The sequence below is a fragment of the Pomacea canaliculata genome, linkage group LG3 (assembly GCF_003073045.1).
Source record: "Pomacea canaliculata isolate SZHN2017 linkage group LG3, ASM307304v1, whole genome shotgun sequence".
NCBI lineage: Eukaryota > Metazoa > Mollusca > Gastropoda > Architaenioglossa > Ampullariidae > Pomacea > Pomacea canaliculata.
In genome coordinates this window covers 21,011,567-21,034,468 of record NC_037592.1, presented here as the reverse complement: position 1 = coordinate 21,034,468, position 22,902 = coordinate 21,011,567, and the positions used below count along the sequence as shown (strand labels likewise).

At 35.7% G+C, this 22,902-nt stretch overlaps 1 protein-coding gene across 1 annotated transcript; it reads left to right on the top strand.

Annotated features, from left to right (window-relative positions):
• Window positions 1-15,763: 15,763 nt before the first annotated feature.
• Window positions 15,764-22,857, top strand: LOC112559400 (SH3 and cysteine-rich domain-containing protein 3-like). The gene is made up of 5 exons (XM_025230626.1): window positions 15,764-18,590; window positions 18,983-19,062; window positions 20,212-20,263; window positions 21,010-21,153; window positions 21,862-22,857. The coding sequence occupies exons 1-5, from the start codon at window positions 18,405-18,407 to the stop codon at window positions 21,961-21,963; spliced, it is 564 nt and encodes a 187-aa protein (XP_025086411.1). The 5' UTR covers window positions 15,764-18,404; the 3' UTR covers window positions 21,964-22,857.
• Window positions 22,858-22,902: the final 45 nt, after the last annotated feature.

The following is a 22,902-nucleotide window of genomic DNA, read 5'->3' as shown; positions in this document are numbered from 1 at the left end:
ACATTCTTGTACAATCTATACTGAATTAGAGAGTAATTTTTTTTTTTAATTTTCTATATTTCTAAATTTTTTGTTGGATTTTGCTGGCAAAATTTTGTTTTTTTATGTTATGTCCTGTTCTTAAATAATTTTGATAACTGTGTTTAGTGAAACAACATGCATTCTTGTATAAGGAAAACACAAAATTAAATTATGATATCTTTTTTTATGACAAGGTTGAATTATATTTATTTGTACTTGGTGAACATTATGCCAAATCCAGCTGCCTTTTGACAGTAAATTAAGGTTAAGGTAGGAAGCATAAAAATGGTTGATGTCATCATCTGCAAGTTGGCTGGAGTAAGCAAAACTGCCAGTTTCATTTGTATGTCTGTGTTGAAAATTGAAAACTAAGGTTTTCAAAACTCTAAATTAGTCATATGCCAAATATGGAAATAAATAATGTTATCTATATTATTTATTGTCAAACCTCTTTTGTGCAAGCCTGTATGTTTAATGAAGTTCAAAACCTCACCAGTTCTATTTACAACTCTTGACTTATGAGCTGCCACAACCACACAATCTGTGGTGTAACTAGGCTTTGCATCATCGCTCCTCAGCCATCTCCCATGAGCTTCCATTACATATATAAATTTTAAACTTATTTTAAGGTCTGGTGAGTATGTGTCACGCTGTAAAATTACATGAACTGAATTTCAGGTTACGTTGAGTTCTACATGAATTTCTGTGTTCTTGTTCTGCTTCTTTTACAACAAACACAAAGTATTAATAACCAACAGATAATTTAAATTTAATAACATTATTTACAATTCTTACAGTGCAAATTTTTATACATAAACATAAAAATCAAAGGAGTAGCTAGTCACTAAAATTAAAGCTTGTCTGTAAACTTACTGTAATTAATATTGGCCCATGGATTTTAAAAGATTAGATTCATAATACTGATAGATACACACTGAGTCAAAATATTTTAATCTTAAAAACAACAGCAACAGCTATGTAAATCAATTTCGTTCGTATAGATATATCAGAAATCAGAAACATTTAAATAGTTATTAGGACAAAAAAAAAACTTGCTCTGATTATAGAAATGCTAAAATGTAATTTCAAAGAAAAAATAACTAACATCATTAACCTCATCGCAGACATAAATAAGCATAAATTAGCGGTAAAATTAAACTGATATTAAAACAGCATCTGGAAATCTATAAAAGTTTGAAAAAAATTGTCTTAAAGATTTAAGTTGCAACTTTGATTACAAGATTGGATTGCCTGAGCCTCTAGGTTAATTATCAACTGCACACAGCACTACTTTTTTGCACAGGCTTCAGCATCTCCTGGGCATCTCTCACTACCCTCCAACAAGTCGTCCAAGTGCTAAATAAGAATAATATACTTCCTATTTAAATTTTTATTTTTTCTTGAAAGAACTGCTGCTGTTATTAATAGGGTTCATACAGTTGTGACTGAAAATCTGGATTGTGTCAACATTCAAAGCTTTTAAGTCCACTTTTAGAACTCACTTCATAAAAGCTTTCGTAATCGAGTGAACCCTTTCTGCTTACACCTCGGGTCTTCATCTGCATCCATACACTTAATTTTATGTTTGCCACTTTGTTGCCCAGTTCACTACTGCTTGTGTTTCTTTGTTGTATGGTTGACTGTTGATTCATTTATTGGTCTTCCATGCACAGCACATTGAGCTCTACTATACGTGTGTGTGTGTGCATGTGTGTGTGTGTGGCGCACACAAAAAGGGAGCATCAACTGAAAAGCATAAAAGGGCTACAAGGTTTACAAAGCTTTGCAGAACTAAGTGTAAAATTACATTTAGCTTAATAGTTTGCTTATCTAACTAAGTGCTCTGCAAACTGTAAAAATTTCAGGACTTTTCTCAACTTTCAAAACTCCCCATGAACCCTGTATTAGCTGTTTCTTTGGAGCGCATCATTGTCAACAGTCACAATTTTTTATTCAGCAGTTATGATTTAAACTTTTAAAATAATTGACCAAAAAAAAAAATTAGACCTAATGCTATAATGATAGATGGCAACTTTTTTATATAACTTTGGAGAAGTAATGGAAATGAAGAGAACATCTTTAAAAATCAGTAAGACAAAATTAGTTGATTAATAAGTATACATTACAGTTGCAGAGTAGAAAAGTCAGCAACTGCTAACATAAACTTGACCATATACATTATCTTTCATAAATTTCTAAATTTTTTTAGAACTGCATAATGCACTCTGTTTTCTGTTTTATTTTCGTTTGTTTTTTATGACATCTTTATGCTTATTTACAAAATTAAAACTGGAGAAAGTAAACTTTTCCCATTAATTAAAATGTTCATTGAATAAGAGATGTCTATTCATCTGTTGCTACTGTGCTATAATGGTCACAGCCAGCTAATATGTGTATATATAAATAGTTTGTTTTTTTGGTACCAAGGTAAATACATCCATTGGGTCTGTATTCTTTGAGTACCTGCATGGAGTATGCGCCATTATACTATTGGTAACCACGAGTGGATTAAAATTATTGAGACTTCTAATAAGTTGCTTGGATTAAGTAGCCATCACTTTATGTGGATCATTCCGAAAGAATATGGACCATGTATTTTTCCGAAAAGTGTCTGGTGAAAACAGTTTTAGATGCTCAAAAATGTGACTGTTGTCTTACTCTGCTAATTAGTCTTAATTGTGTTTGTTTACCTTAAGTAAGGGCTGTATCACGCATTCATATCAAACCTTTTGAGTTTCATACTATAGACTTTCTCCTTGATTGACACCAAAGGTTAGGTGGATGGGTCATTATCCCCACCAGGTGATTAAAGGATCATGTTTATTTTACCCTAACTGTAATCTCATTTTTGACCTTATCATTTAAACAAGATATATTCTTGAACTGGGTGATAGTTATAGTTTAATGATGTTAAATGTAGTTTTATGGACACAGAAATTTTAGGCACACCAGTAAGTAGGATGCAGTGGTAGGTTTGAGATAGGATGCAGTGGTAGGTTTATACAAAGACCTTCTGAAACATTCAGTAGCATCTGACTCACTTATTTCTTGCAATTTACTTCACCATTATTAAATATACTTTCTTTAGTAATGAAATACCTTGCCATTTACTTCACTGTTATTAAATATACTTTAGTAACAAGATACCTTGTGTTCTTCTTCTGTCACCATGCATTGCATACTGCAACATCCTTTAGTGTTAGTTCAGACTAGAATTATTCTCTCCTAATTATTAAAGCAAAATTTAGACTCTGATAATAGCCTGAAAATTTTTCTTTTGCCTCTCTTGGTTTGTGGAAAATGTGTTTGTTGAAGGTGGGGTGTGGAGAAAGAGAGTGTATGTGGGATTACACATTCTTGTATATTCATTACTTATCATCCTTCCATTATTAAATATATTTAATGCATAAATGCTTATGAGCAAAGAAAAGAGAAAATATTATGATAATGTTTATTTATGAGCACCTTACCCCCCACCATCAAAGCACCTACATACATGAAGGCACACCAATACAAACTTATCAGCAAGCATCAAATGCATTGTACAAAGTCCTTTAGCATGATTAAAATAATAACTACTCTTTCCCACATGCACATTTGCATGTGTGCACCTTCAAACACACACAGACAGGGTGAAGAAAAGTGGAGTACCCAGAGAAAACCAATCATTAACCATTTCAACAAGTGTCACATATAGAGAGAGAGGTATGGTGGAATGCAGATTCAGACCAACAGCTCTCGTTTCTCACTGGTATGGTGAAGACATTTTAGCCACTATGCCACCAACCGCCACTAGAAAAATGTGTATAAACTTATATTTTAAAAAACTTTGAAATAAAAAAAAAATTTGCATACTATCACTCACAGACCTTGACAGAGGCATGGAGAGTTTTTTCTTTCTATAAAAACATGTATTCTCTTATTTATGATCCTCACTTTTGAAGCTGTGGTATGCATTTTAACTGAACTTGTACATTTTTTTTTGTTCTGGTGTGAAAGACAGCAAATTTAGTATAAACAGGATTAGTACCAGCTTATATGGCTGTTATTGAAATATGGTTTGCCAGAAAGTTTCATGATAGTGCATGATTTAGAGGGCACACAAGCTTAGCCAGCCCCAGCAAAAATCTGAAGAATCCTGCTGGCATGATGATAGATTTGTGGCAAACTTCCAGTAAGTATCAATACCTAGAGTTTTGGCAGCCCTTTTGGCATGTAAAGTCACGAGCTTCTTGCTTTATAATGAAAGCACTGGACCTCTGTTTGCTTCACAGTGTTTAGTGTGAGAATAGTCCCAGTAGTGTCCAAATTATGTCTTTTTTTCTATTATTATGGGTTTTGCCTGTCTATTTATTTTGACAGTTCTTGCTTATTCTTATGGTTCTGTTCATCCTGTACTTGGTTTTTAAATTTTTTTTATATGGTTCTTATCTCTTTCACCAGATACCATGTGTTTTGTTTTGCATGTTAACAGTAATCAGTTGATTGTGTTTAGCCACCAAAATCACTCTGTATGCTGCTATGCATTGTGCTAGCTCTCAGATTGTTACAGGTAGTTGAATCAATGGACTGCTGTGTTTATGCATTTGAGCAGTAATGTACAAAAAACCTGCAGTATTAGAAGTCATTGCTTAGTATGTTGTGTTGCACTTTTTATGTAAATTTTAGTGTAGTGTTGGTTCCTAATGTGATAACAGTACTTGAGCGAATCCTTTAATTATTCAGATAGAATATACATAGATAAAAATGTTGGACTGTGTTCTTTCTGGCATCAGATTTGTACATGACATGGTGTATCCTTAGATACCGTCGTCTCTCTTCTGTTCTTGTAGGTGTACAGGGCTCAAGCAGTCCTTGTCCTTGTTGTGGCTCCGTGCATGAAATTGACATTCTACAGGGCCTGGGTTCAGACTTCAAGCAGTTCTACAAACTGACTAGTCCCATCAAACGAGGCTCATCTGCTGACCTCAGCAACTCACACTGAACTCTATATAGAGTCATGCTAACTTATAAACAGAAGCACCCCATGTGCCTTGCATGAAGAATGCTAGCATTTGGAGTTAACATTAATTATATTTGGGTCAAGTTCTTGTGTGATCTGTGGACTAAGTGCTCTGTTTAGAAAAAAAAAATCAGGTTTATTTTATTGGCCATAGTTCTTGCAACCTTTTTTGCTACAGTAAGCTGTAGGCTTTCAAACCTGGGGTTTGGGGCTTAGCAGCAGTAGCAGTTTCTTCTTATTATTAAAATTTGCAGGTTTAATGTTTACAATTTTTATAAACTTGCTTGTGCATTTGACGGAACTGCAAGAAACAAATGGAACAGGCTTGATAAACTTGCTCACAAAATTGATAGAGATGGACTGAAATTTGTAACTAGTATTGTCACGTCAGTGATCTCACAATGTTTTCATAAATAAAAAAGAGATAGCTGGCTGAAATTTCACCTTGTTTAAACCTGTAAGGTTTGCAAATTCAGAATAATTTTATTATCAGTCATGGAGCTTTTTCTCATGATTGAATTAATGTATCTTTATTTTAGTTGAATAAAATTAATTTAGCCTGCAATATAGGTTAATTAAAGGCTACAGAACTTTATAGGCCTTGTCTGATGGTGTGTAATCATTGTCAGGGCTGTTGTTTTCAGATGTTGGGTTGTTTTTTTTTTTGTTGTTGTTTTTTTTTTTTGTTATTGGTCTTTTATGTTTAGCTCTTTTCAAAGTTTTATCTGTTGTTTCTGGTGTTGTTATGGCTTCATGAAGTCTGTTGTTTCCTAGCAATGGGTTTTATAATAAAGTTTTTCTGCAGTTCTTAATGTCAACAACTATTGTCAAGTCCTGGGAGTTTTTTGATGTACAGATTTATTAAGTAATCCTTTCAAGGCTTGAATATTGATTTTAAGCATGTTGAAAAGGGTTTTCTTTGCTAATAATTATCCTCAAGACCGTAACTTGCTCCTAGCAATTAGGGTTGTGGTCAGGAGATTGTATGTCCATCATAAAGACTAGTTAAGTGTTTGAGTATCTGTCCCTATCTTTGATAGACTTTGTCTCTAAAAGATAACTGGCTGCAATCATTACTGTGCTTAAATTTACCACTTTATTTATTTCAAGTTAAGTGGTTAGGCTAATTAAATTATTTTTAAAGCCTACTGGAAAAGGTCATTACACTGAAATCCCCACAAAGCCATAACATTGTATCTCTCATCATAAATGCTGATGTAAAAATGTCATTCCACAAGGAATTTTTTTAAGACCTGAGGCAGATCAATGCATGATTCATTTCCGCTTGGATTAAAGCAGCATAGACGAAGATACAGAATGTTAATATATAATCATACATTATAACTCCACAGACAGTACTTTTTCTGGTGTATACCTCAAGTGGATTTCTCCTGTGTTTAAAAAAATTGACCAGGGAGCAATTCCCCTTAGCTGTGTATGTTTATGTGTGTTTGTGTGCATGTGTGTGTGAACATCTTCCAGTCATCAAGATATACTAATATACTTGTTATATTTTGTAATTTGGTGGATTATTGTATCCCCCTACTCCACTCTAGGTGTTTTCCAGTCATTGAAATAAAAATTTTGTTGTAATGACCTAGCTAAAATGATAAGAGGTGTTCCCTGTCGTCCCCAAAATATTCTGAAGCATTTTTTTTAGCTTTTGTTAAACAGAACACATGAAACACATAAGTTTGAATAAAAATGTATGTTATATCCCCAATTATCTGCTCTTGCCATTTGCCATTGCATGTTTTTCCTAAAGAAAACCATCTGAGCAAAACCATCTTAAACTTAAACTGAATAGTGCAAGTCAGCAGAAGCAATCATCTGATCATAGTTTGAAATATAATACATGCCCTAATAGAGCTACCACTAATGTGATACATAGTTTTTTTTTTTAGCAAACCACTTTAACACTGCTTGCTATAATCTTAATGCATTATAGTGTTTGGAACGTGGTCCTTTCAGTGCAAGTATTTTAATGCTGCTATGGTTGTAGTACTAAACAGTCATCTGCAAAATTAGAAAGTGGGTATCACCAATGGAGACATCATCACTTGAAGTGCCTTTAAGTCCCCATGTGCTCTTTAGACAACACACATGTGCATATGCGTGAGTACACATGCAACATGCACACAATCCTATCGCTGTGGGAACTGGGGAACTAAACATGTGTGTTTGGGTTATTACACCTGACAACTTAGAACCCACTCACCTGTGGTTCTCAATTTCCAACCAGTATTTTCCAGTACAGTTTAACGAACTTACATCGTTATCCGAAATTTCCCGAAACAATTGTTTCTTCCCCACAAAATCCCAGTCTTAAAGTCCTTTTTTTTTTTTTTTTAGCATCCCACTTGGTATGGTTAACTCACCATCTCAGAAATCATTTTATCTATTCATTTCCATGCTGGAACTGGCTGACAGCCAGCTATGCTTGTCTATGGGTACCAGCCCTTGAAGGGAACTGAAACAGTGACTGACAAGATTTTCCACTTATGCCTGTCTTGAGAGCTGTCAGCATTGGATGACCGGTCCAGCTCTTCCTCTGTACAAAGTTGACCACCCTCCAAGGCACTCTAAACGACAGCTTTATATTGTTGTATTGGGTCGTATGGCCAGATCAGAGTACGCTGCTTCACTGTTGCCAGAAGAGGTTCCAGGTGGTCTGCAGTGGTGGTGACTGTGCTTCCTACAAAATCATTGGTCTTATGTTCCCTGTAGGAAATTTGGAACAGTTTTCTTCAGCATTTTTTATCCTGTATCAGCAAGTAGAATCCTTGTCTCCAAACGTTAGAGCAGAATAGGAACTGTAAGGGAGTTGTGCAGTTGATACTTAGTAGTAAACTGATAGTGTTGATAAGCCGTATCCTGGTCATTTCTGCTGTTGTAATCCAGATGTAAATTTCTGTTACATTTCTGTCATCTTTGAACAGGTGGCTTCCAAGTAGTTGATATTGTTCACTTTAGTGTTTGTTCATAAGCTATTCTTTGTTCAAATAAATTTCTTCTTTGCTGTTGTTGATTATGCATTTGCTCCTGTCAGTGTTGGTCTTAATTCCATATGCTTTCACGTTGTGTGTCAGTCTCTTCAGAAGGTCTTGCAGTCTGCTATTGCTGCCTGCTATCATGCCAATGTCATCTGTAAAGTCCAGGTTGCATGTGGGCTTCCTACCAATGCAAAGGGAAGTGTGGTGGTTATTAAGGGTTCATCATAATATGTTTTCCAAGAAGATGTTGAAATGTACAGACAAGAAGGGGCTCCATTGACAGACACCAATATTGTCTGAAAAAAGTCCTCCAATTGGTTATTAGAAAGCACTGAACTCATTGAGCTTTTGTGCAGTGCTTCAGTGACTTGAATAAGGCTGTCATCCAATGTTGAATCCCATGAAAGTATCGTATGCCACAGCCCTTTATATCAGATCTGTCAATGAGATTTTAAATGTATTAAAGTCAGTGAAGTTGTGAAAGAGAAAAAGAGATGTTTTTCTAGCAGAATTTAGCAGTTGTTCAGCTATGCTCCTTCCTGGCATGAAGCCAGTCTGGAAATTTCTCAGCAGTGGTGCTGATTTGATTCTGGATTACCGTCGGCATCACTTTGCTTGGATGGCTGATTAGGTGTATGTTTTTTTAGTTTTGGCACTGTTTAGTGTTCCTTTCTTTAGAAAGTGTGCGACTAGTGATTGCATCCTTCTTCATGCAGTTCTTTGTGTTCCCAGATTTTGCACAAAGTATCTTAGTTGTATCTTCCCCTCTCTACATTAAACATCTCTGCTAGAACTTTGTTAATATCCAGTGACTTCCCTTCATTCAGACTGCATGCAGCTATCTTGATTGTACTGGCCTGTCACCAACATAGGTCCTGTAACCATGAGCCCTAGTGGCATGGCCTTTTAGGCCACAACACCATTTATAACATATTACTTACACTTTAATATTATTCTTTTTCCTTATGTTGGTAGATACTGTTAGTGCTGTTGTTATTGTATGACCTTTGGGTCTTGTTTTTCACCATTTTAACATAGTGTAGATTTTCTTGTCGTGACATAGCCTGGTTGCTGGCATGGCATAAAGCGCAAACAACCAACCAACCCTGATCGATGTAAAGCATGAGTTCTGACCCCTGTTCTCTCCCACCTCACCACTACCGCCCTAAACAAGGGTAGAGGGTCCCACTGCCTTGTGGGTAACCTTGAGAAAGATAGAGGCTAAGAGAGTAAACCCCTACTGAAAATTGGGATGTTAATATGTCACATCAGGCAAGGGTTAACACAACCCTAACCCTAATCCCTGATGCTTACCTCCCTCTTCTAGTTCTTCTGTTCCTGGTAATGATAGACATTCATGCATGTGGACATTGCGTGCACACATTTGAATGTGTGTATATAGATAAGTGTGTGCATATGTGCTTGTGTGCTTGCATATTTGCATGTATGTGTGTGTGGTTACTTTTCCACGTATAAAATGTACTTAAGGCCATAGATGTGTTGGCATTTCCGTTGAGTTACTGGCCCATTTTTCTTCACTAAAATTTGTATAATGAGATTTCTTGTGCTTCTTTAAGCTACTCAGATGCTCCATGCAAATGTTTCAAGAAATTTGTTGTGGTGTCTTTGACACTAGAGACTGCTGAAATATTTTGTCCGTTTGTATTATATTAATATTTTTGCATCATTTTTGATGTTTGTAGTAAAGCTATATCTGTGATACAGGCAAGCCAGTTAGCAGAACGGGATTGCATCAACACACGTAAACGTATGAAGAAACATACTGAACACATTTCAACAAACAAATCCTGAATGACAAGTAAATGTGTAGCTATGAGATGAAATGAGGAGATAGTCGATAAATTTATTTTTGGGCTTTTTATGGACTTTTATAAGACTGAAATAGTATAATTTACCAATTTGTCTTTAAGCATGCATCTTTTACAGTTTTAAAAAATATGTGTTAAAACATTAAAAGCAAATCAGCACAGAAATGTTTCACTCCTAAGAGAGATAATGTAACAGATAATTAATACCCTCGAAGACTTTACTTATATCTCGTGACATGTCTGAAAGCAAACTTTCACACTTGAGAATGTTGGAGGTATTAAAGTCCTTGAGCCATGAACCACATGACAATCTTAATGACAACATATACTTTGTTTTCAGAGTGTGGGCAATAAAATTGTTGGTCATGTCTGTAATATTTGCTCATCTTTTGCAGTTTGGGAATGTAATTATTCAAATTATAAAAAGCAGATCAAAATCTTGATTTGCACCTCTGCTGATTTTTGTTGATGTTTGTTTTACGACTGGAAAGCACATCAGTGTGATTGTGTGCCTTCCCGTTCTGTTGTATAAGCAGGTCCAGAATGATCTGGAAAAGTTTTGGCATTGTTGGTTGCCGAAGTGAGTCTCACACCGCTGTGTATATTTTTGTACATATACTTGACTGCTCAAGTAGACTGGTGACATGTGAGAAGGCTGTAAGATGTGTGCCTTAAAGTCCATACTTTGATTGCACCTTTGAACTAACAACTATTTTTACTAGACTTCTATGTTCTTTATGTTGCAAGAATACATGCATTGCTACTGTTGTGCGAGTATTGTAACTGTGATTTTGTGTCACCCACCTGATAGGTTTGATTGCCTTGAATATAGTGTACAACATGATTGATGGTAACTTTACCTTTGTTATTTCTTGGCCAACTTTGTTGTTACTGGTGTTGAGTGATATATCAGGCAGTATAGTGATATCAGGAAAGCTGACTGGTCACTTGGCATTTGTAGCAGACTGCTGTCAGATGTGTTTGAGAGGTTTGTCTTAAAGTATATAAAAAATGTCGTACGATTCAGTGTAATAGGATAGTGACTGCTGTCATGAAGCCAAGACAGGATGCTGCCATGAGGTGTCATAGAAAATGTCTCATGCTCAAAACAGCACTCTAGTTTCGGATATTTTAGTCCAGACAGCATTGTCACATTTTAAACAAAATTCTTTTCTCAGATGTCAAGACACTGACATCAGATGTGTAAGTGGACATTGCTTACTTGTTTTTAAAAGCAACACTACTGAACATTTGACATTAAAGCAAAATGGTAGCAAAATACAGAGCAAAAATCAATTCCAAACCACCCCCACACCCACCTCCACACTTTCTTTCAGCCTTAAATGCTGACATGGCATAAAATGAACTCATTCGTTCTCTCTCTCTTTGTCTCAAAACAGATTAAGTCAAACCTTGTTTAGCAGTAGCAGTGCGTTATAATCATGGGTTTAAAACTTTTCATTATGTTACCAGTTGACAGCATTGGCAAACTCATTCTCCGACCAGATGGAAGTGATTGATAGTTTTCAAAAAGAGGAATTGCCCTTGATTGTGTTATACTTTATCATCACCTGGATTGTGCCATACTTTATCATATATGACATTTACACAGGCATTCAAGCTGCTTATGTTTTTTTCCTCTGACTCATCTGCACACATTCATCCTGTTAGCCACATCTTTGTTCCTCACACTGAAATCCCCATACCAACCAAACAACCCAAGGATTAGGACTAGTTTAATGAAAATTGTAGAAAATGTCTAAAACTAGTTCAAATGTGTTAAAATCTTTTGGAGACAACAGATTTTTGGTTGCTGTTTTGGATCACTTTGATATTAGAACTGAATAAATACCATATGGTCCTCATGAGTGACTGCCTAAAATATGTTATGCACCATGCTGAATCAAACGTAAAATGCACAATGCAGGTTGCCATCAGGTGTTTTTCACATTCAAGTGTGTGTATATATATATATACAATAACATTGTATTACTGTTTGGTGGCCTGCTAGTCTGGAAAGCTGCATCATCCAGCATGAACATTGACAAATCACAATGTGAATGGCACAATGAGCATTACACAAAGTTTTGTGTGATGTGTTCTGCAACAGTCTGAAGCATTCCCACTGTTCTGGATACTAGGATTCTGTTTAACTTCCCACTTGAACTAGTTTGGATAATCATGCCTATACAGCAGCCTTTTCTGTCAATTTTTTTGCGAATAAAGCCTAAATCGGTACATATAGGATAGAGTGCACAGTACTATTACCTGCACAATGTTTTAATGTGTTATGTGCAGTCTCATTACAGATTCAAAAATAGCTTTTACTAGATGAGTAAATGCTATGAATAATAGAACCTAGATCTTGCAGTTACTTCTCAATTTTGCCATTTGTAGTGTTTTAGCCATTTGTTTTCCTGCATCCACATTTTGTAGTGGCTAATCATGGCCTCAGCATTGTTTCCATTTTGATGATAAGGACTGTTAGCCTTAAAAGGGTATTACATTTTCTAGCTAAATATTAGCCCTACTGTCTACTTTTGTTTGCCTCATTAATGACTGACTCCAGTGCTGCCTACATTTTGTAGCTATTGAATGAGTAGCTAGTGCAGACTGCAAATCTAGTTTATGATTAGCTCACACTTTTCTACTTGGTGTTTCAACTGATTGATCAACCCAAATATTCTCCAAATTTCGAAACTCTGTTGAAGTTAATGTTCTCCTCTAGCTTCAAAGAATTAATACTTCATATTGTAATCAAATTCTGATGGCGAAATTAGGTCTTTATGCAATTTTATGAGAAAATGATGTTTGTCAGAATTAAAATGGTCTGTTTCAATTTCATAGTAAAATCGGTTACTTTCATAACTTGATTTTACAGAAAATAAAGCATTTTGTTCCCATTTTCAGAGTGAATAATTTTAGTATGTTTAACTCAACAAAATTATCGACTGTAGGGTCCTGTCCAGGTACCTTGAACAGTACTCTACTTTGACAACATTATAATTGACCCTTGACAAAAGCTGAACTGAACAGTTAGAACAAGTGTCAGGGTTTCATGATGGCTGAGTTAATAAATATTTCAAAACCATTTGAAGCATTATAAATAAATGTTCAGCAAAGAGGATTGTTGTTATTGAAATGTAGCCATTTTAAATTTACTGAAAAGTATTTAGGTCACAAAACCATATTTAATCTCCTTCCAAGCCATGAAGTTTTTACTTCCAATATTTTATTTAGATTTATTTTATTTATGAAATTAAGCCATAAAGTACTTGCAGGCCATATATGCTGTCATTAGTTTGTTACAGATATGTGAATAAAAAGTTAATTCTTTTTTAAGAAATAAGGTGAATTGACGAAACTTCTAATGTTGCTGAAGGAACTTTGACCCATACTAATGAAGCATTGGCCTATCAGTCTACTTTTGTAGCTCATCAGAAAATGAGGTTATGACCTCTATCCAAAACCCAGGCAAAAACTATGATGTTAGTTTGTACCTTGTGAACAAAGCGGTTCCCTGCAGATTTGGGGAATTAGTATATTGTATCCTATAATGACTTAAAATCTCTAAAAATAATTTTGCATTTTGGTTAGCCTTTGATGTACACTCCACAGCAACCATCAAAGACAGAGGAAAAGATTTTATAAACAATTATAAGTCTTCTGCAGATACTGATGATGTTTAGTGAAGCTATACTTACTTAGCCACTCGATCAGTGCATCACACTGCTTATTGATGATGGTGTAGCCACTATACTTTACCTGCTGACTCCATATTGTTGCAGTGAAAAGTATATTTTTGGCAGAATCATTTCTTGATTTACATTGACAACATCTAGCATTTTTTTATTATCTCTTGTATGCACTTATTGTTAATGAAATATTTGTTGAGTGATTCCTAATAAACTTTTACCCATTATGTACTGTGTGTTTTGCTTTGATTTTTTTTCCTTCCCCAATGCAGGTGTTAGATCTACTGCCTTGGTCATAGTGAAGGTAGAGCTGCAATAAATAGACCAGAATGTTCACTCTTCAATTGTTAAATTTGTTTGTTATGTGCATGTAGTAATAAAACTTGTATAGAGAAAAACATCTACCTTTTTGTTGAGTTTAGACCTAAGAACTCTATTTTGTGGAATATTAAAATCTTTAAATGAATCAAACTTTACCTTAATTTGCAGTTATAATCTTTATAAAGATGATTCTTTCGTTTATGGTGTCTGTCACACTGTCTTTATAGAGACGTCCATCTGCTGTATTCTTTCTTCCTATCATAGTCTTTGCTGGTGTTTGCTGTGTTGCCATTTGTATTGGAATCAATCTACTTGTAGACTGCATCATGAAGTATATGACAAGAAAATTAACCAGTAGTGTACACTCTTACAGAAAGAGTGTGGACTATGGTGAAGTGAGCTGATTTGCTTACTCTATATGTGTATGTTATAGCTGAATATAGGGAATCAGAACTGGAGAACAATTTGGGGGGACAAAGGTTTTCCTCCTATGTTCATCCCCACACTCGTGCCCATAATCACAGATACACCTTCTAACAAATACATTTGTGTATGGGAGCATACAAAGAAATAGCTATACCCAACATTAAGGCTTAGTGAGTAAATTCTCACCACATTAAATTTTAATTTAGAAGAATGCATTCCATTTACAAACAGCAATCGTCAATAATTTCACTTATCATTGTAAGTGCATCATGTTTAGTGTGTTTGAGATGATTATGAGGTAATTTTAAAACCATTTCACCCCTCCCTCCCCTGTTTTTTTTCTTTTTCTTTTTTTTGCCATCTATAAGTGCCACTTGATAGAATTTTTTATGGATTGAGGCACACAAGTGATGGAATGGTCTTTTAGATGTTTCATGCAATCTTTTGCTAGTATAATTAGTCTTTTGTGTGTTTTCTTCATGGTCTTGAAATAGTACTAGAACATTCTGTTATAATTTCAAAGCAATTCTTTTAAGAAATAATGAAAGAATTTTCACTTGTAATAAACCAGCATAATGCTAGAATTAAAATAGTCTATGACTGGCCATGTGAACAGTCTTGTACAAGCAATCAAATAATCAGAGACAGAAGTGTGCGAATATGCATTCATGGTAGAATTTTGCATGAGTGAACATTCCTTTATAAAATATATGATTGAACTGTGGTAGCACTGTGTGATAGCAAGTAATTGTGTGGTTTTCCCCTTTGGTAGGAAAAAAATACTCTGTGATCAGTAATGTAAGCTTGCATCATCTGAAGACAGCTCTGTAATTCAAAGAAGACTGGAGTTTGTTCTGCTGTCTGAAGTGACTTCATTAAGTCGCTTGAAACAAGTCCCTTAATTTTAAATAGTCCAGTGTTTTGCAGTATAAAATAGCCAAATGGTGAATTTAACATGATTAAAAAATAGTCTCTAACTAGTCTTACAATAGATGAACTTTTCAGCCACATGATTTCCATTAAAGTGTATAATGATTACTTGACAGTGTAAGCAGTTAAAAAATGTGGTGACACTAAATTAAAGTTAACATGCAGCTTTTAACAGAAATTCTAGAAGAAGAAAATGTACTTAAAATATCATGTCAATGAAACTGTCTTTTTGATTTACATATAGTTATTAACTTCTGTAAAACTTTTCTCTCTGATTTGTATGTGCATTGAGTTTAACTGGAGTTTTCCAATTTATGCAAGAGAAAAAAAAAAGGCTAGCCTCTTTCAATTTTCTTCTTGAGTTCACAGACTGACTTTTCCTGATAAAACAGGGTTGTGTTTCTAGAGAGTGATGTAAGTATTGTTGTGTACTGCAGACAGTTATTTTCTTTAGCAAAGCATGTGTTTGGAGTGATAGTGACAGCTAGCATGTTATGTTCTGTCCAGCCTCCCACAGCCCTAAAACACGTCGGAAGAAGCTGAACGCTCGCATGAAAAGTTTTTCTCTGGACACCCCAGACCCTCCTAAACAGCTTCTGAGCATCGATGAGACAACAAAGAAGAAAAGCAGCTCCTTCACTAACACCTGTTTTGGTGCAACAGGCATGTAATGAAACTATTTCCCGCAGCTACCATGGCCTTGTGTTTTGTCCAAGTGTATCACTTTGTACAACTGCTAATTGATATCAGATATGTATGATTTGTTTTTAGGTGTTTTTGTTGTAGTGCTTTAGATGTGTGAAAAATTACTTGTAATGTCATTTGCATGAAACTGTAGTTTAGTGATAATGTTATGCTGGCTGAGTAGCTGGAGCTGTGTAACAAGACATTCACAAACCCCTTATTTATATCGTGTGTGGTTAACAACTGTGTAATCCTGATGTATGACTGTGTGCAGCTATACACCTGTGATTGGGTGAGAGACAGGAACAGAAGGTGAAAACCACAAGTCACATATAAGAATTTTTTCTGTTACAAATTTGCATAAGCCATACAGTAGCTGAAAGAATACACTATGCACAAACCACACTTTGGTTGAAATAAACAACAGTGTAACATGAGTCACCATAACTGTCTGCATGAGCAGCATTGCAACATATAGGCATTTAGTTCTAAAAGCATGACCCAGGCTGTAACAGATCAAGAAGCTGTGTACATTAGTCATATCCTAAAAGCATGACACAGATTGTAACTGATAAAGGGGAATTGGTGTTTTAAGATGAGCTAGCAACTGAGGCTATATCACGGCAAGGCAGCCAGCCCAGTAAACAGATGCCACATGTAGAGAAAACAACATGCCGAAGACAAGACCTGAACTTTTTGTGCCACTGGACTCCCTACCTGATAAAGAAGCTTTGTAAATTAGGCAAAGAAGGGGCAAGATCTGAGGAGTGAAATGATATAAGATCACTGAATTGCATTTTAAAATATTTACCATGATGCATGGTGAAGACTCTGTGGTTCAGCTAATAAAACAATACTATTAGCACGTTCTGCACTGTAGTTTATAATCACACAATAGCTGACAGGGAATGGACAAAAGTAGACTAAGAAATGTACAATAGCAAACAAGAAATACTATGAATTCTAGCAGACATAATGAGTATTCGTTATTAATATAAAGAAATAGCATAAAGAGTAGATTAAAAGTCATAAGGATTACTTAAAAAAGCTGATTCATTGTATTCATCAGTTCTACACTTTTCATTCTTTATTTGGCCTAATAAACCTGCATGTTAGTAACCAAGAACTTCTTTTGATTGTTAGTTGCCAGTATGTGGTCAGCTTCTTATTTTTGTAACTAGCTTGGAAATATTTTGAGCATATGGGGGCGCACAAATTAGCATCAATTGTTGAGAAAGATGATTTGCTTGGTTAAGGGCAATAATATTTTCCCTATGTGCTCAAAGGGACAACAAAAATAGCTTTAGATACCCTAGATGAGGGTGCTAACTACTCTCCCCTGATTTGCAGTTGGTTGCTTCCTGAGTACTGTAGATGCTGGAACAAGATGACCACAATGCATGCAAAAAGACCACCAAGCCATTTATTGCAATGATACACACATCATGCTAAACTATCCAGTATGTTGTCTCCTTGTAGGCAGACAGCCAGATTACAGTACTGTAGACAAACTACAAGCATAGTAGCTGAAAGCTAGATGACATTAATAGCAGATTGATAACACACAAAATACAGCAGGATATTATGTAGTATTTATGAAACACACTTTGTAAATGTAGATAATAATTGCAGTTAACAAAAGGATGTACAGTTGTAGCAAACAGTATGCAGCATTCTTGAGACGCCTCATACTTGGAAAGTAAAAAAAAAAAAAAATTTTACAAATGATCTTCAGATAAAAAAATAGCCATGTCACAGATATTACAGAAGTGATGTGTTCAACCTGAGAACAACAAATGTCATGGTGATGTGCACATGTAGATATATGTGTCCTAAGGCTAATTGTGTGTTTGCATGACCTCATTTACACAGTCGTTGCTCAATTTGATGTAAGTTTGTCAATTTGTCATGAAAGCCAGGCATTTCAGTGGGAAAAAAGTTGTTCCTGATAGGTAATGTTTTCCATTCTTCTGTGACAGGTGAGTCTAAGACAAATTGGATTTGAAACCGAAATAGGTGGTTTATTGATTTTAAATTATTATTTTTGCCTGTCAACAGTTGTTTGATACTTAGTCCACAATATGCTTTGCTCTAAAAGCAAAAACGCATGCACACATATATGTGGTGTGCATGTAAACATGCATGTGCACACACACACACACTCATATATACCTACGTACAATCATAACTGCTAGACAGGCAGCAGTTGAATAGTTTGTTGTTGTTGCTGCTGTTGTTGTTGGCTGCTACTGCTGTTACTACTTTTGTTGCTGTTATAGTTGTTGTTCAGTAGATTTTATAAATTATGTAACCCTATGACATGCAGCATGCACTATCCATAATACAGTATTGAGGTTTTTCTGAGCTTATGCACAGGAAGATTGAACGTTATCCAACCCACGTTAAAAAAAAAAAATTCTCTCAATTTAAAGTCTAGCTTGTTAATAATTAGTTGTACATTAGAATTTAAAATGTTCTAATTAATGATGTCATCAATTGTCTTATGCCTAACCAAGTGAGTATTAATAAAATCATAGGTTCAACCAGTCCTTCTGAGCCCATAAATGCCTCACAAACAACGTCAGCAACCACAACAAAGAAGAAATTAGGATGGAGTCACAGATCAAGTTCCTTAGAAATAGAAGACAGGAAGATTAGGAGCCATAGTTTGTCACCAAGTGGTTCACCTGTTAGTATTTTTTATGTCTTTCTTCCAATGATATTTAATTATTTATTCTTTTGTTTTGTGCAATAGACAATGGTGTGAATTACAGAAAAATATATTTTATGAGCAGCAAATGTGCAACAGCAAAGTATAAATGTCTTTGGATGGCCTCAGTGCTGAATATTCATTTCATGAGTGAAATTAATGGACACAAGCAAATGACAGAGTAGGTAGAGTGAGCAGAAATTAATTAGAGAAAAAAGAATAATTCATGTACAAATCAAGTAACAATGGATACTTTATATTATTTCCCTGTCTAATGGCTGAAAGTTGCATCAATGTATGTATATTTTCTTGTTTGTGTGCAAATGTGTGCATGTTTGTGTGTATGTGGGTGCAAATGTATATATGTGCAGAAATCAAAGAAAAAGGACCTGGATACTTTTATTGTACTCTATCACTTTCGTGGCAAGGAAAAAGATGACATGGATCTCAGGTAAACAAAGTATAAAGGACTGAGGTAGCAATATGGGGGAACCAATCTACCAATCTAAGACAATTCTAGATAAAAAGACAGTCAACTCTAGATTATAGATGAGAGACTGAGAGTGAGAATGTTTTGAGCAGTCAGTCAGTACCTCAAAGGACAGTATTTGACAAGATGTTATGCTGTGTCACATGGCCAAACCAGACAACTCCTCTCCGTATCAGGAAGCATCCCGTTCATGTGGGCCATGGCTTTGCCAGTGACAATGACTTTACTCTTGTCAGTGCTGGTCTTCATCTGGTATGCATTCAAACTGTTTGTCAATCTGCTGGAAAGGTCTTGCAGTTCTTTGTTAGTGCCTGCTATCAGATCGATGTCATCTCCAAAGCATAGGTTGCTTGGAAATGGAAGTGTATTATAGTGGAGGGTTTCAAGCATGATGATCTCCAGGAAGATGTTGAACAGCACCGGCGATGGGCGAGGTGGTGGGTATGCACCCTTGATGTATGCCTACTGCCATATGATAGGGAGCTTCTGTTTGGTTTTGACACCTGTTTGTCAAAGGAGACATTAGCTCTGGTTGCAATTCCAAGAGAGTGGGGCAGGCACACCTACCGTCTGTCAGCGACAGGTCCACAACTTCACCACACTCCATGTGAGGGAAGAGCCAGTTGCTTTTGCAGGATCAGTAAAGTGATCTCAGGTAGTTAACGAATGCTGAAGACTAAGGTGGCTTAATTTGTCTTGTACTGATCACTGATTGGCTGTCTCTAGATTAAGTAGATATATTTGGTCATGGATGTGTCAATGGCATCGGATGCCATGATCGAAGGCTCTGAAACCGCCGCTTTAACATTGGACAGACCTCAAACCAGCGCTTCGCCACCATGCTCTTAAGTGGTGAAAACAGTTTGAGAATCCTAATCTTAAGTGGCATTAAAAACATGTTTTTGACAGGAGATGAAAAGGTTAACTCACACATGATTTTGTAAATTTGTTTTTAAAAGAGCGATATCGTGGTGATATGATCTAGTTTAAGTCATGCTGTGTAAAAGCCACTGATGGAGGATGTCATAAGATAGCAGGTTAGTTTACTGACTGTTACGAAAGCATTTTGGGGCTAATCAGTTAATGAAGTTTGTTTGATGTCTGTGACAGAGCTGGAACAAGGATCAATGTCACAAATAGCTCTGACCCTGACTGGTGGAAGGTGAGATTTGGAGACAACTCCAACCTGAAACTCCATCCACACTGCAATTAGAAAAAAAAAGCATTTTCTTCTTCATCACAAAGATCGAGTTCTAAATCATAGAGCATGCTGCAAGTTCACAAAGCAGGCAAACATGTAATGCATAATCAGGAGTTATGACATAGGGCTGGGTTAAATCATGGTCAGGAGTTTAGATATAGCACAGGAGTTACAATGCATATAATATAGTGCTAGAATAAATACAGAATGGTTTCGGACATAGTTCTGGGTTAAATCCTTGGTCATTACTGGAACACACATGAGTTAGGACATAAGTGCTAGTTATGGCAAAGTTTGGTAAGAAATCATGAACCAAAGTAAAAATTCAGTGCATGTGTGTGTTTGTGGGGTGAGTCATTGTTCATAGATTGGACAATCAAGCAGAAACTATTCAGTTATATGAGGGTTATATCATAACTGTCATACTATGTCATGTATTATGTAAGCTGTCAAATAGAATCATCTGAACCTACACATCATTTTATGTGTAATTCTGTTTCACAATATTGTGTGGGTAGTGATATTATACAACGCTATAAAACATTGATTCTGTTACTTAACACTGGATGGTATATGACGCTGCTGCAGAACATTATAGGGCATACAATGCTACTATTGGATCATTACAGACATATTATGCTGACTAATCTATTAACCTCTCTCTAAATGTATCCTGCAGTGTATTATATTTTGTGTGTATCTTTCAGGGTAAATATAATGGGAAGTCAGGTTACTTCCCAGCTAAGTATGTGCTACGAATAGAGCCAGGTCAGCAGATTTACCAAGTGTTACGAACGATAAATCTGACCGAGATGGATGGCCTCAGTGGGATTCGCCTGCACAAGGATCAGGTTAGACCGCTTATTACTATAGATTAAGATACTTAAGTATCATTCAGCCACTTGTCATCTCTCAACAGAGAGCTCAGAAATGGCTTCCACAACCGTTTTAAAACTGAGTACTGACTACAGTGAGATGAAAACTCAGACTCTAATTGTGGTCCATTCAAGGGAACTAAGTTGTATTATGTGGCCCGTAAGGTCCAGCTGCATAATCTTATTTTTATACATGCACTGTATTGTATAGCACAACTAAAAGTATTACTAGAAAAATCTTATCAGTACAGAAACATCTTATAAAGCACACAAGGGTATGGATTAGTAAGTACATTGACGTACCCAGGAACTATATGCTGATACGTATCAGATGTACTTGCAGATAAAGCTTCAGGGATAGAGAACATTATGAAAGCCACAGTCTGAGCAGAGAACACACAGAGTAGCTCATTCCTGAGGTCACTCTAGGTTTCCCCCACAAAACAGATACAAATTTCAGTTTTAAGCCCCTGTACATACTACATGATAGTTCAACATGATAGTTTTAAGCCTCTGTGCATAAAAGATTACACAAAAGCTAATTTTAATCCCTTGTACATACAAGATGATACAAAGGCTAGTTTTAAACCCTTGTAGACAAAATATTAAGAGAGAAAGAAATATTTTATTTCTGTGACTGTGAGCTCACTACTATAGTCTTTTCCATTGTGTGAATCATTTCAGATTGTCTTCCAAGCTGGAGCTGAAATGGAGGGCCTACTGCATGTGCGATCTGCTAGCAATCGCGAGTGCATGTGTCCCATACAATACCTCATTAAGGTGTAGTTCTTATGGACATACTGTTTTAATTGCTGATGGAAAATAACTAAAGCATAAGGTGGCATTGTATGATCTTGATGTCCTAGCGCCTGGTGCGAGGGACTGGCTGAGTTCTCCTGCTCAAAGATCATGTGTGGCTGGTACACTTTCCACTTTCTCTTTGTGTATGACCATCAACTACAAGTTTTCAACCAAACTGGCATACTGAGTTAACTGATCTCTATTTTATGACTACAAAACATTATATTTTTTATGATTGACAGCAGATTTTAACTTTTACTCAGTTCAGTAAATTTTCGTTGCTACTACCATATTTCAGTGGATACTTCATCTCTCCTTTATTTAACTGTGAACTGTGACCATTTTATTATCCTTGTGAACAATGCATTTCCCTGTGTTTATGAAAGTTAACTACTGCCACACTATTATAAAGTTGAATAATGGATTTCTCATCAGTGCTGCCATATTGTCATAAAAATGAACAGCGTACTCTGTTTGTCATGATAAACTATACGACCATGTATTTAAAAGTTGGACAATTTCTCTTCCATTATGCCTAATTGTGAACTGCTACTTTGTTATTTTCCTGGTAGACAGGGGATCTCTTGTTATGATTGTGAACTATGATGATGTTATCATAGTGGTGGACAATCAACCTTCCTTGTGATGACCGTGAACTGTTACCATTTATTCATCATGGTCATCAAAAAAGATGCCCAAAATCCACATGCCAAGCAAATGCATTTTTTTCATTGTGAAATCTTTACTATTATCAGTTACATCACATTTTTGAATGGCTCTGAATGTCTTTGAAGAGATTCAGACATTAAACATGGCACAAAATATGTGTTTGATGGTGTTAAAGTATCCAAAGAACACACAAATAAATGTTAAGACATTTGTTACTTGTTATTGCTGCTTCTTATAGTTGTGTTTATTGCAGTT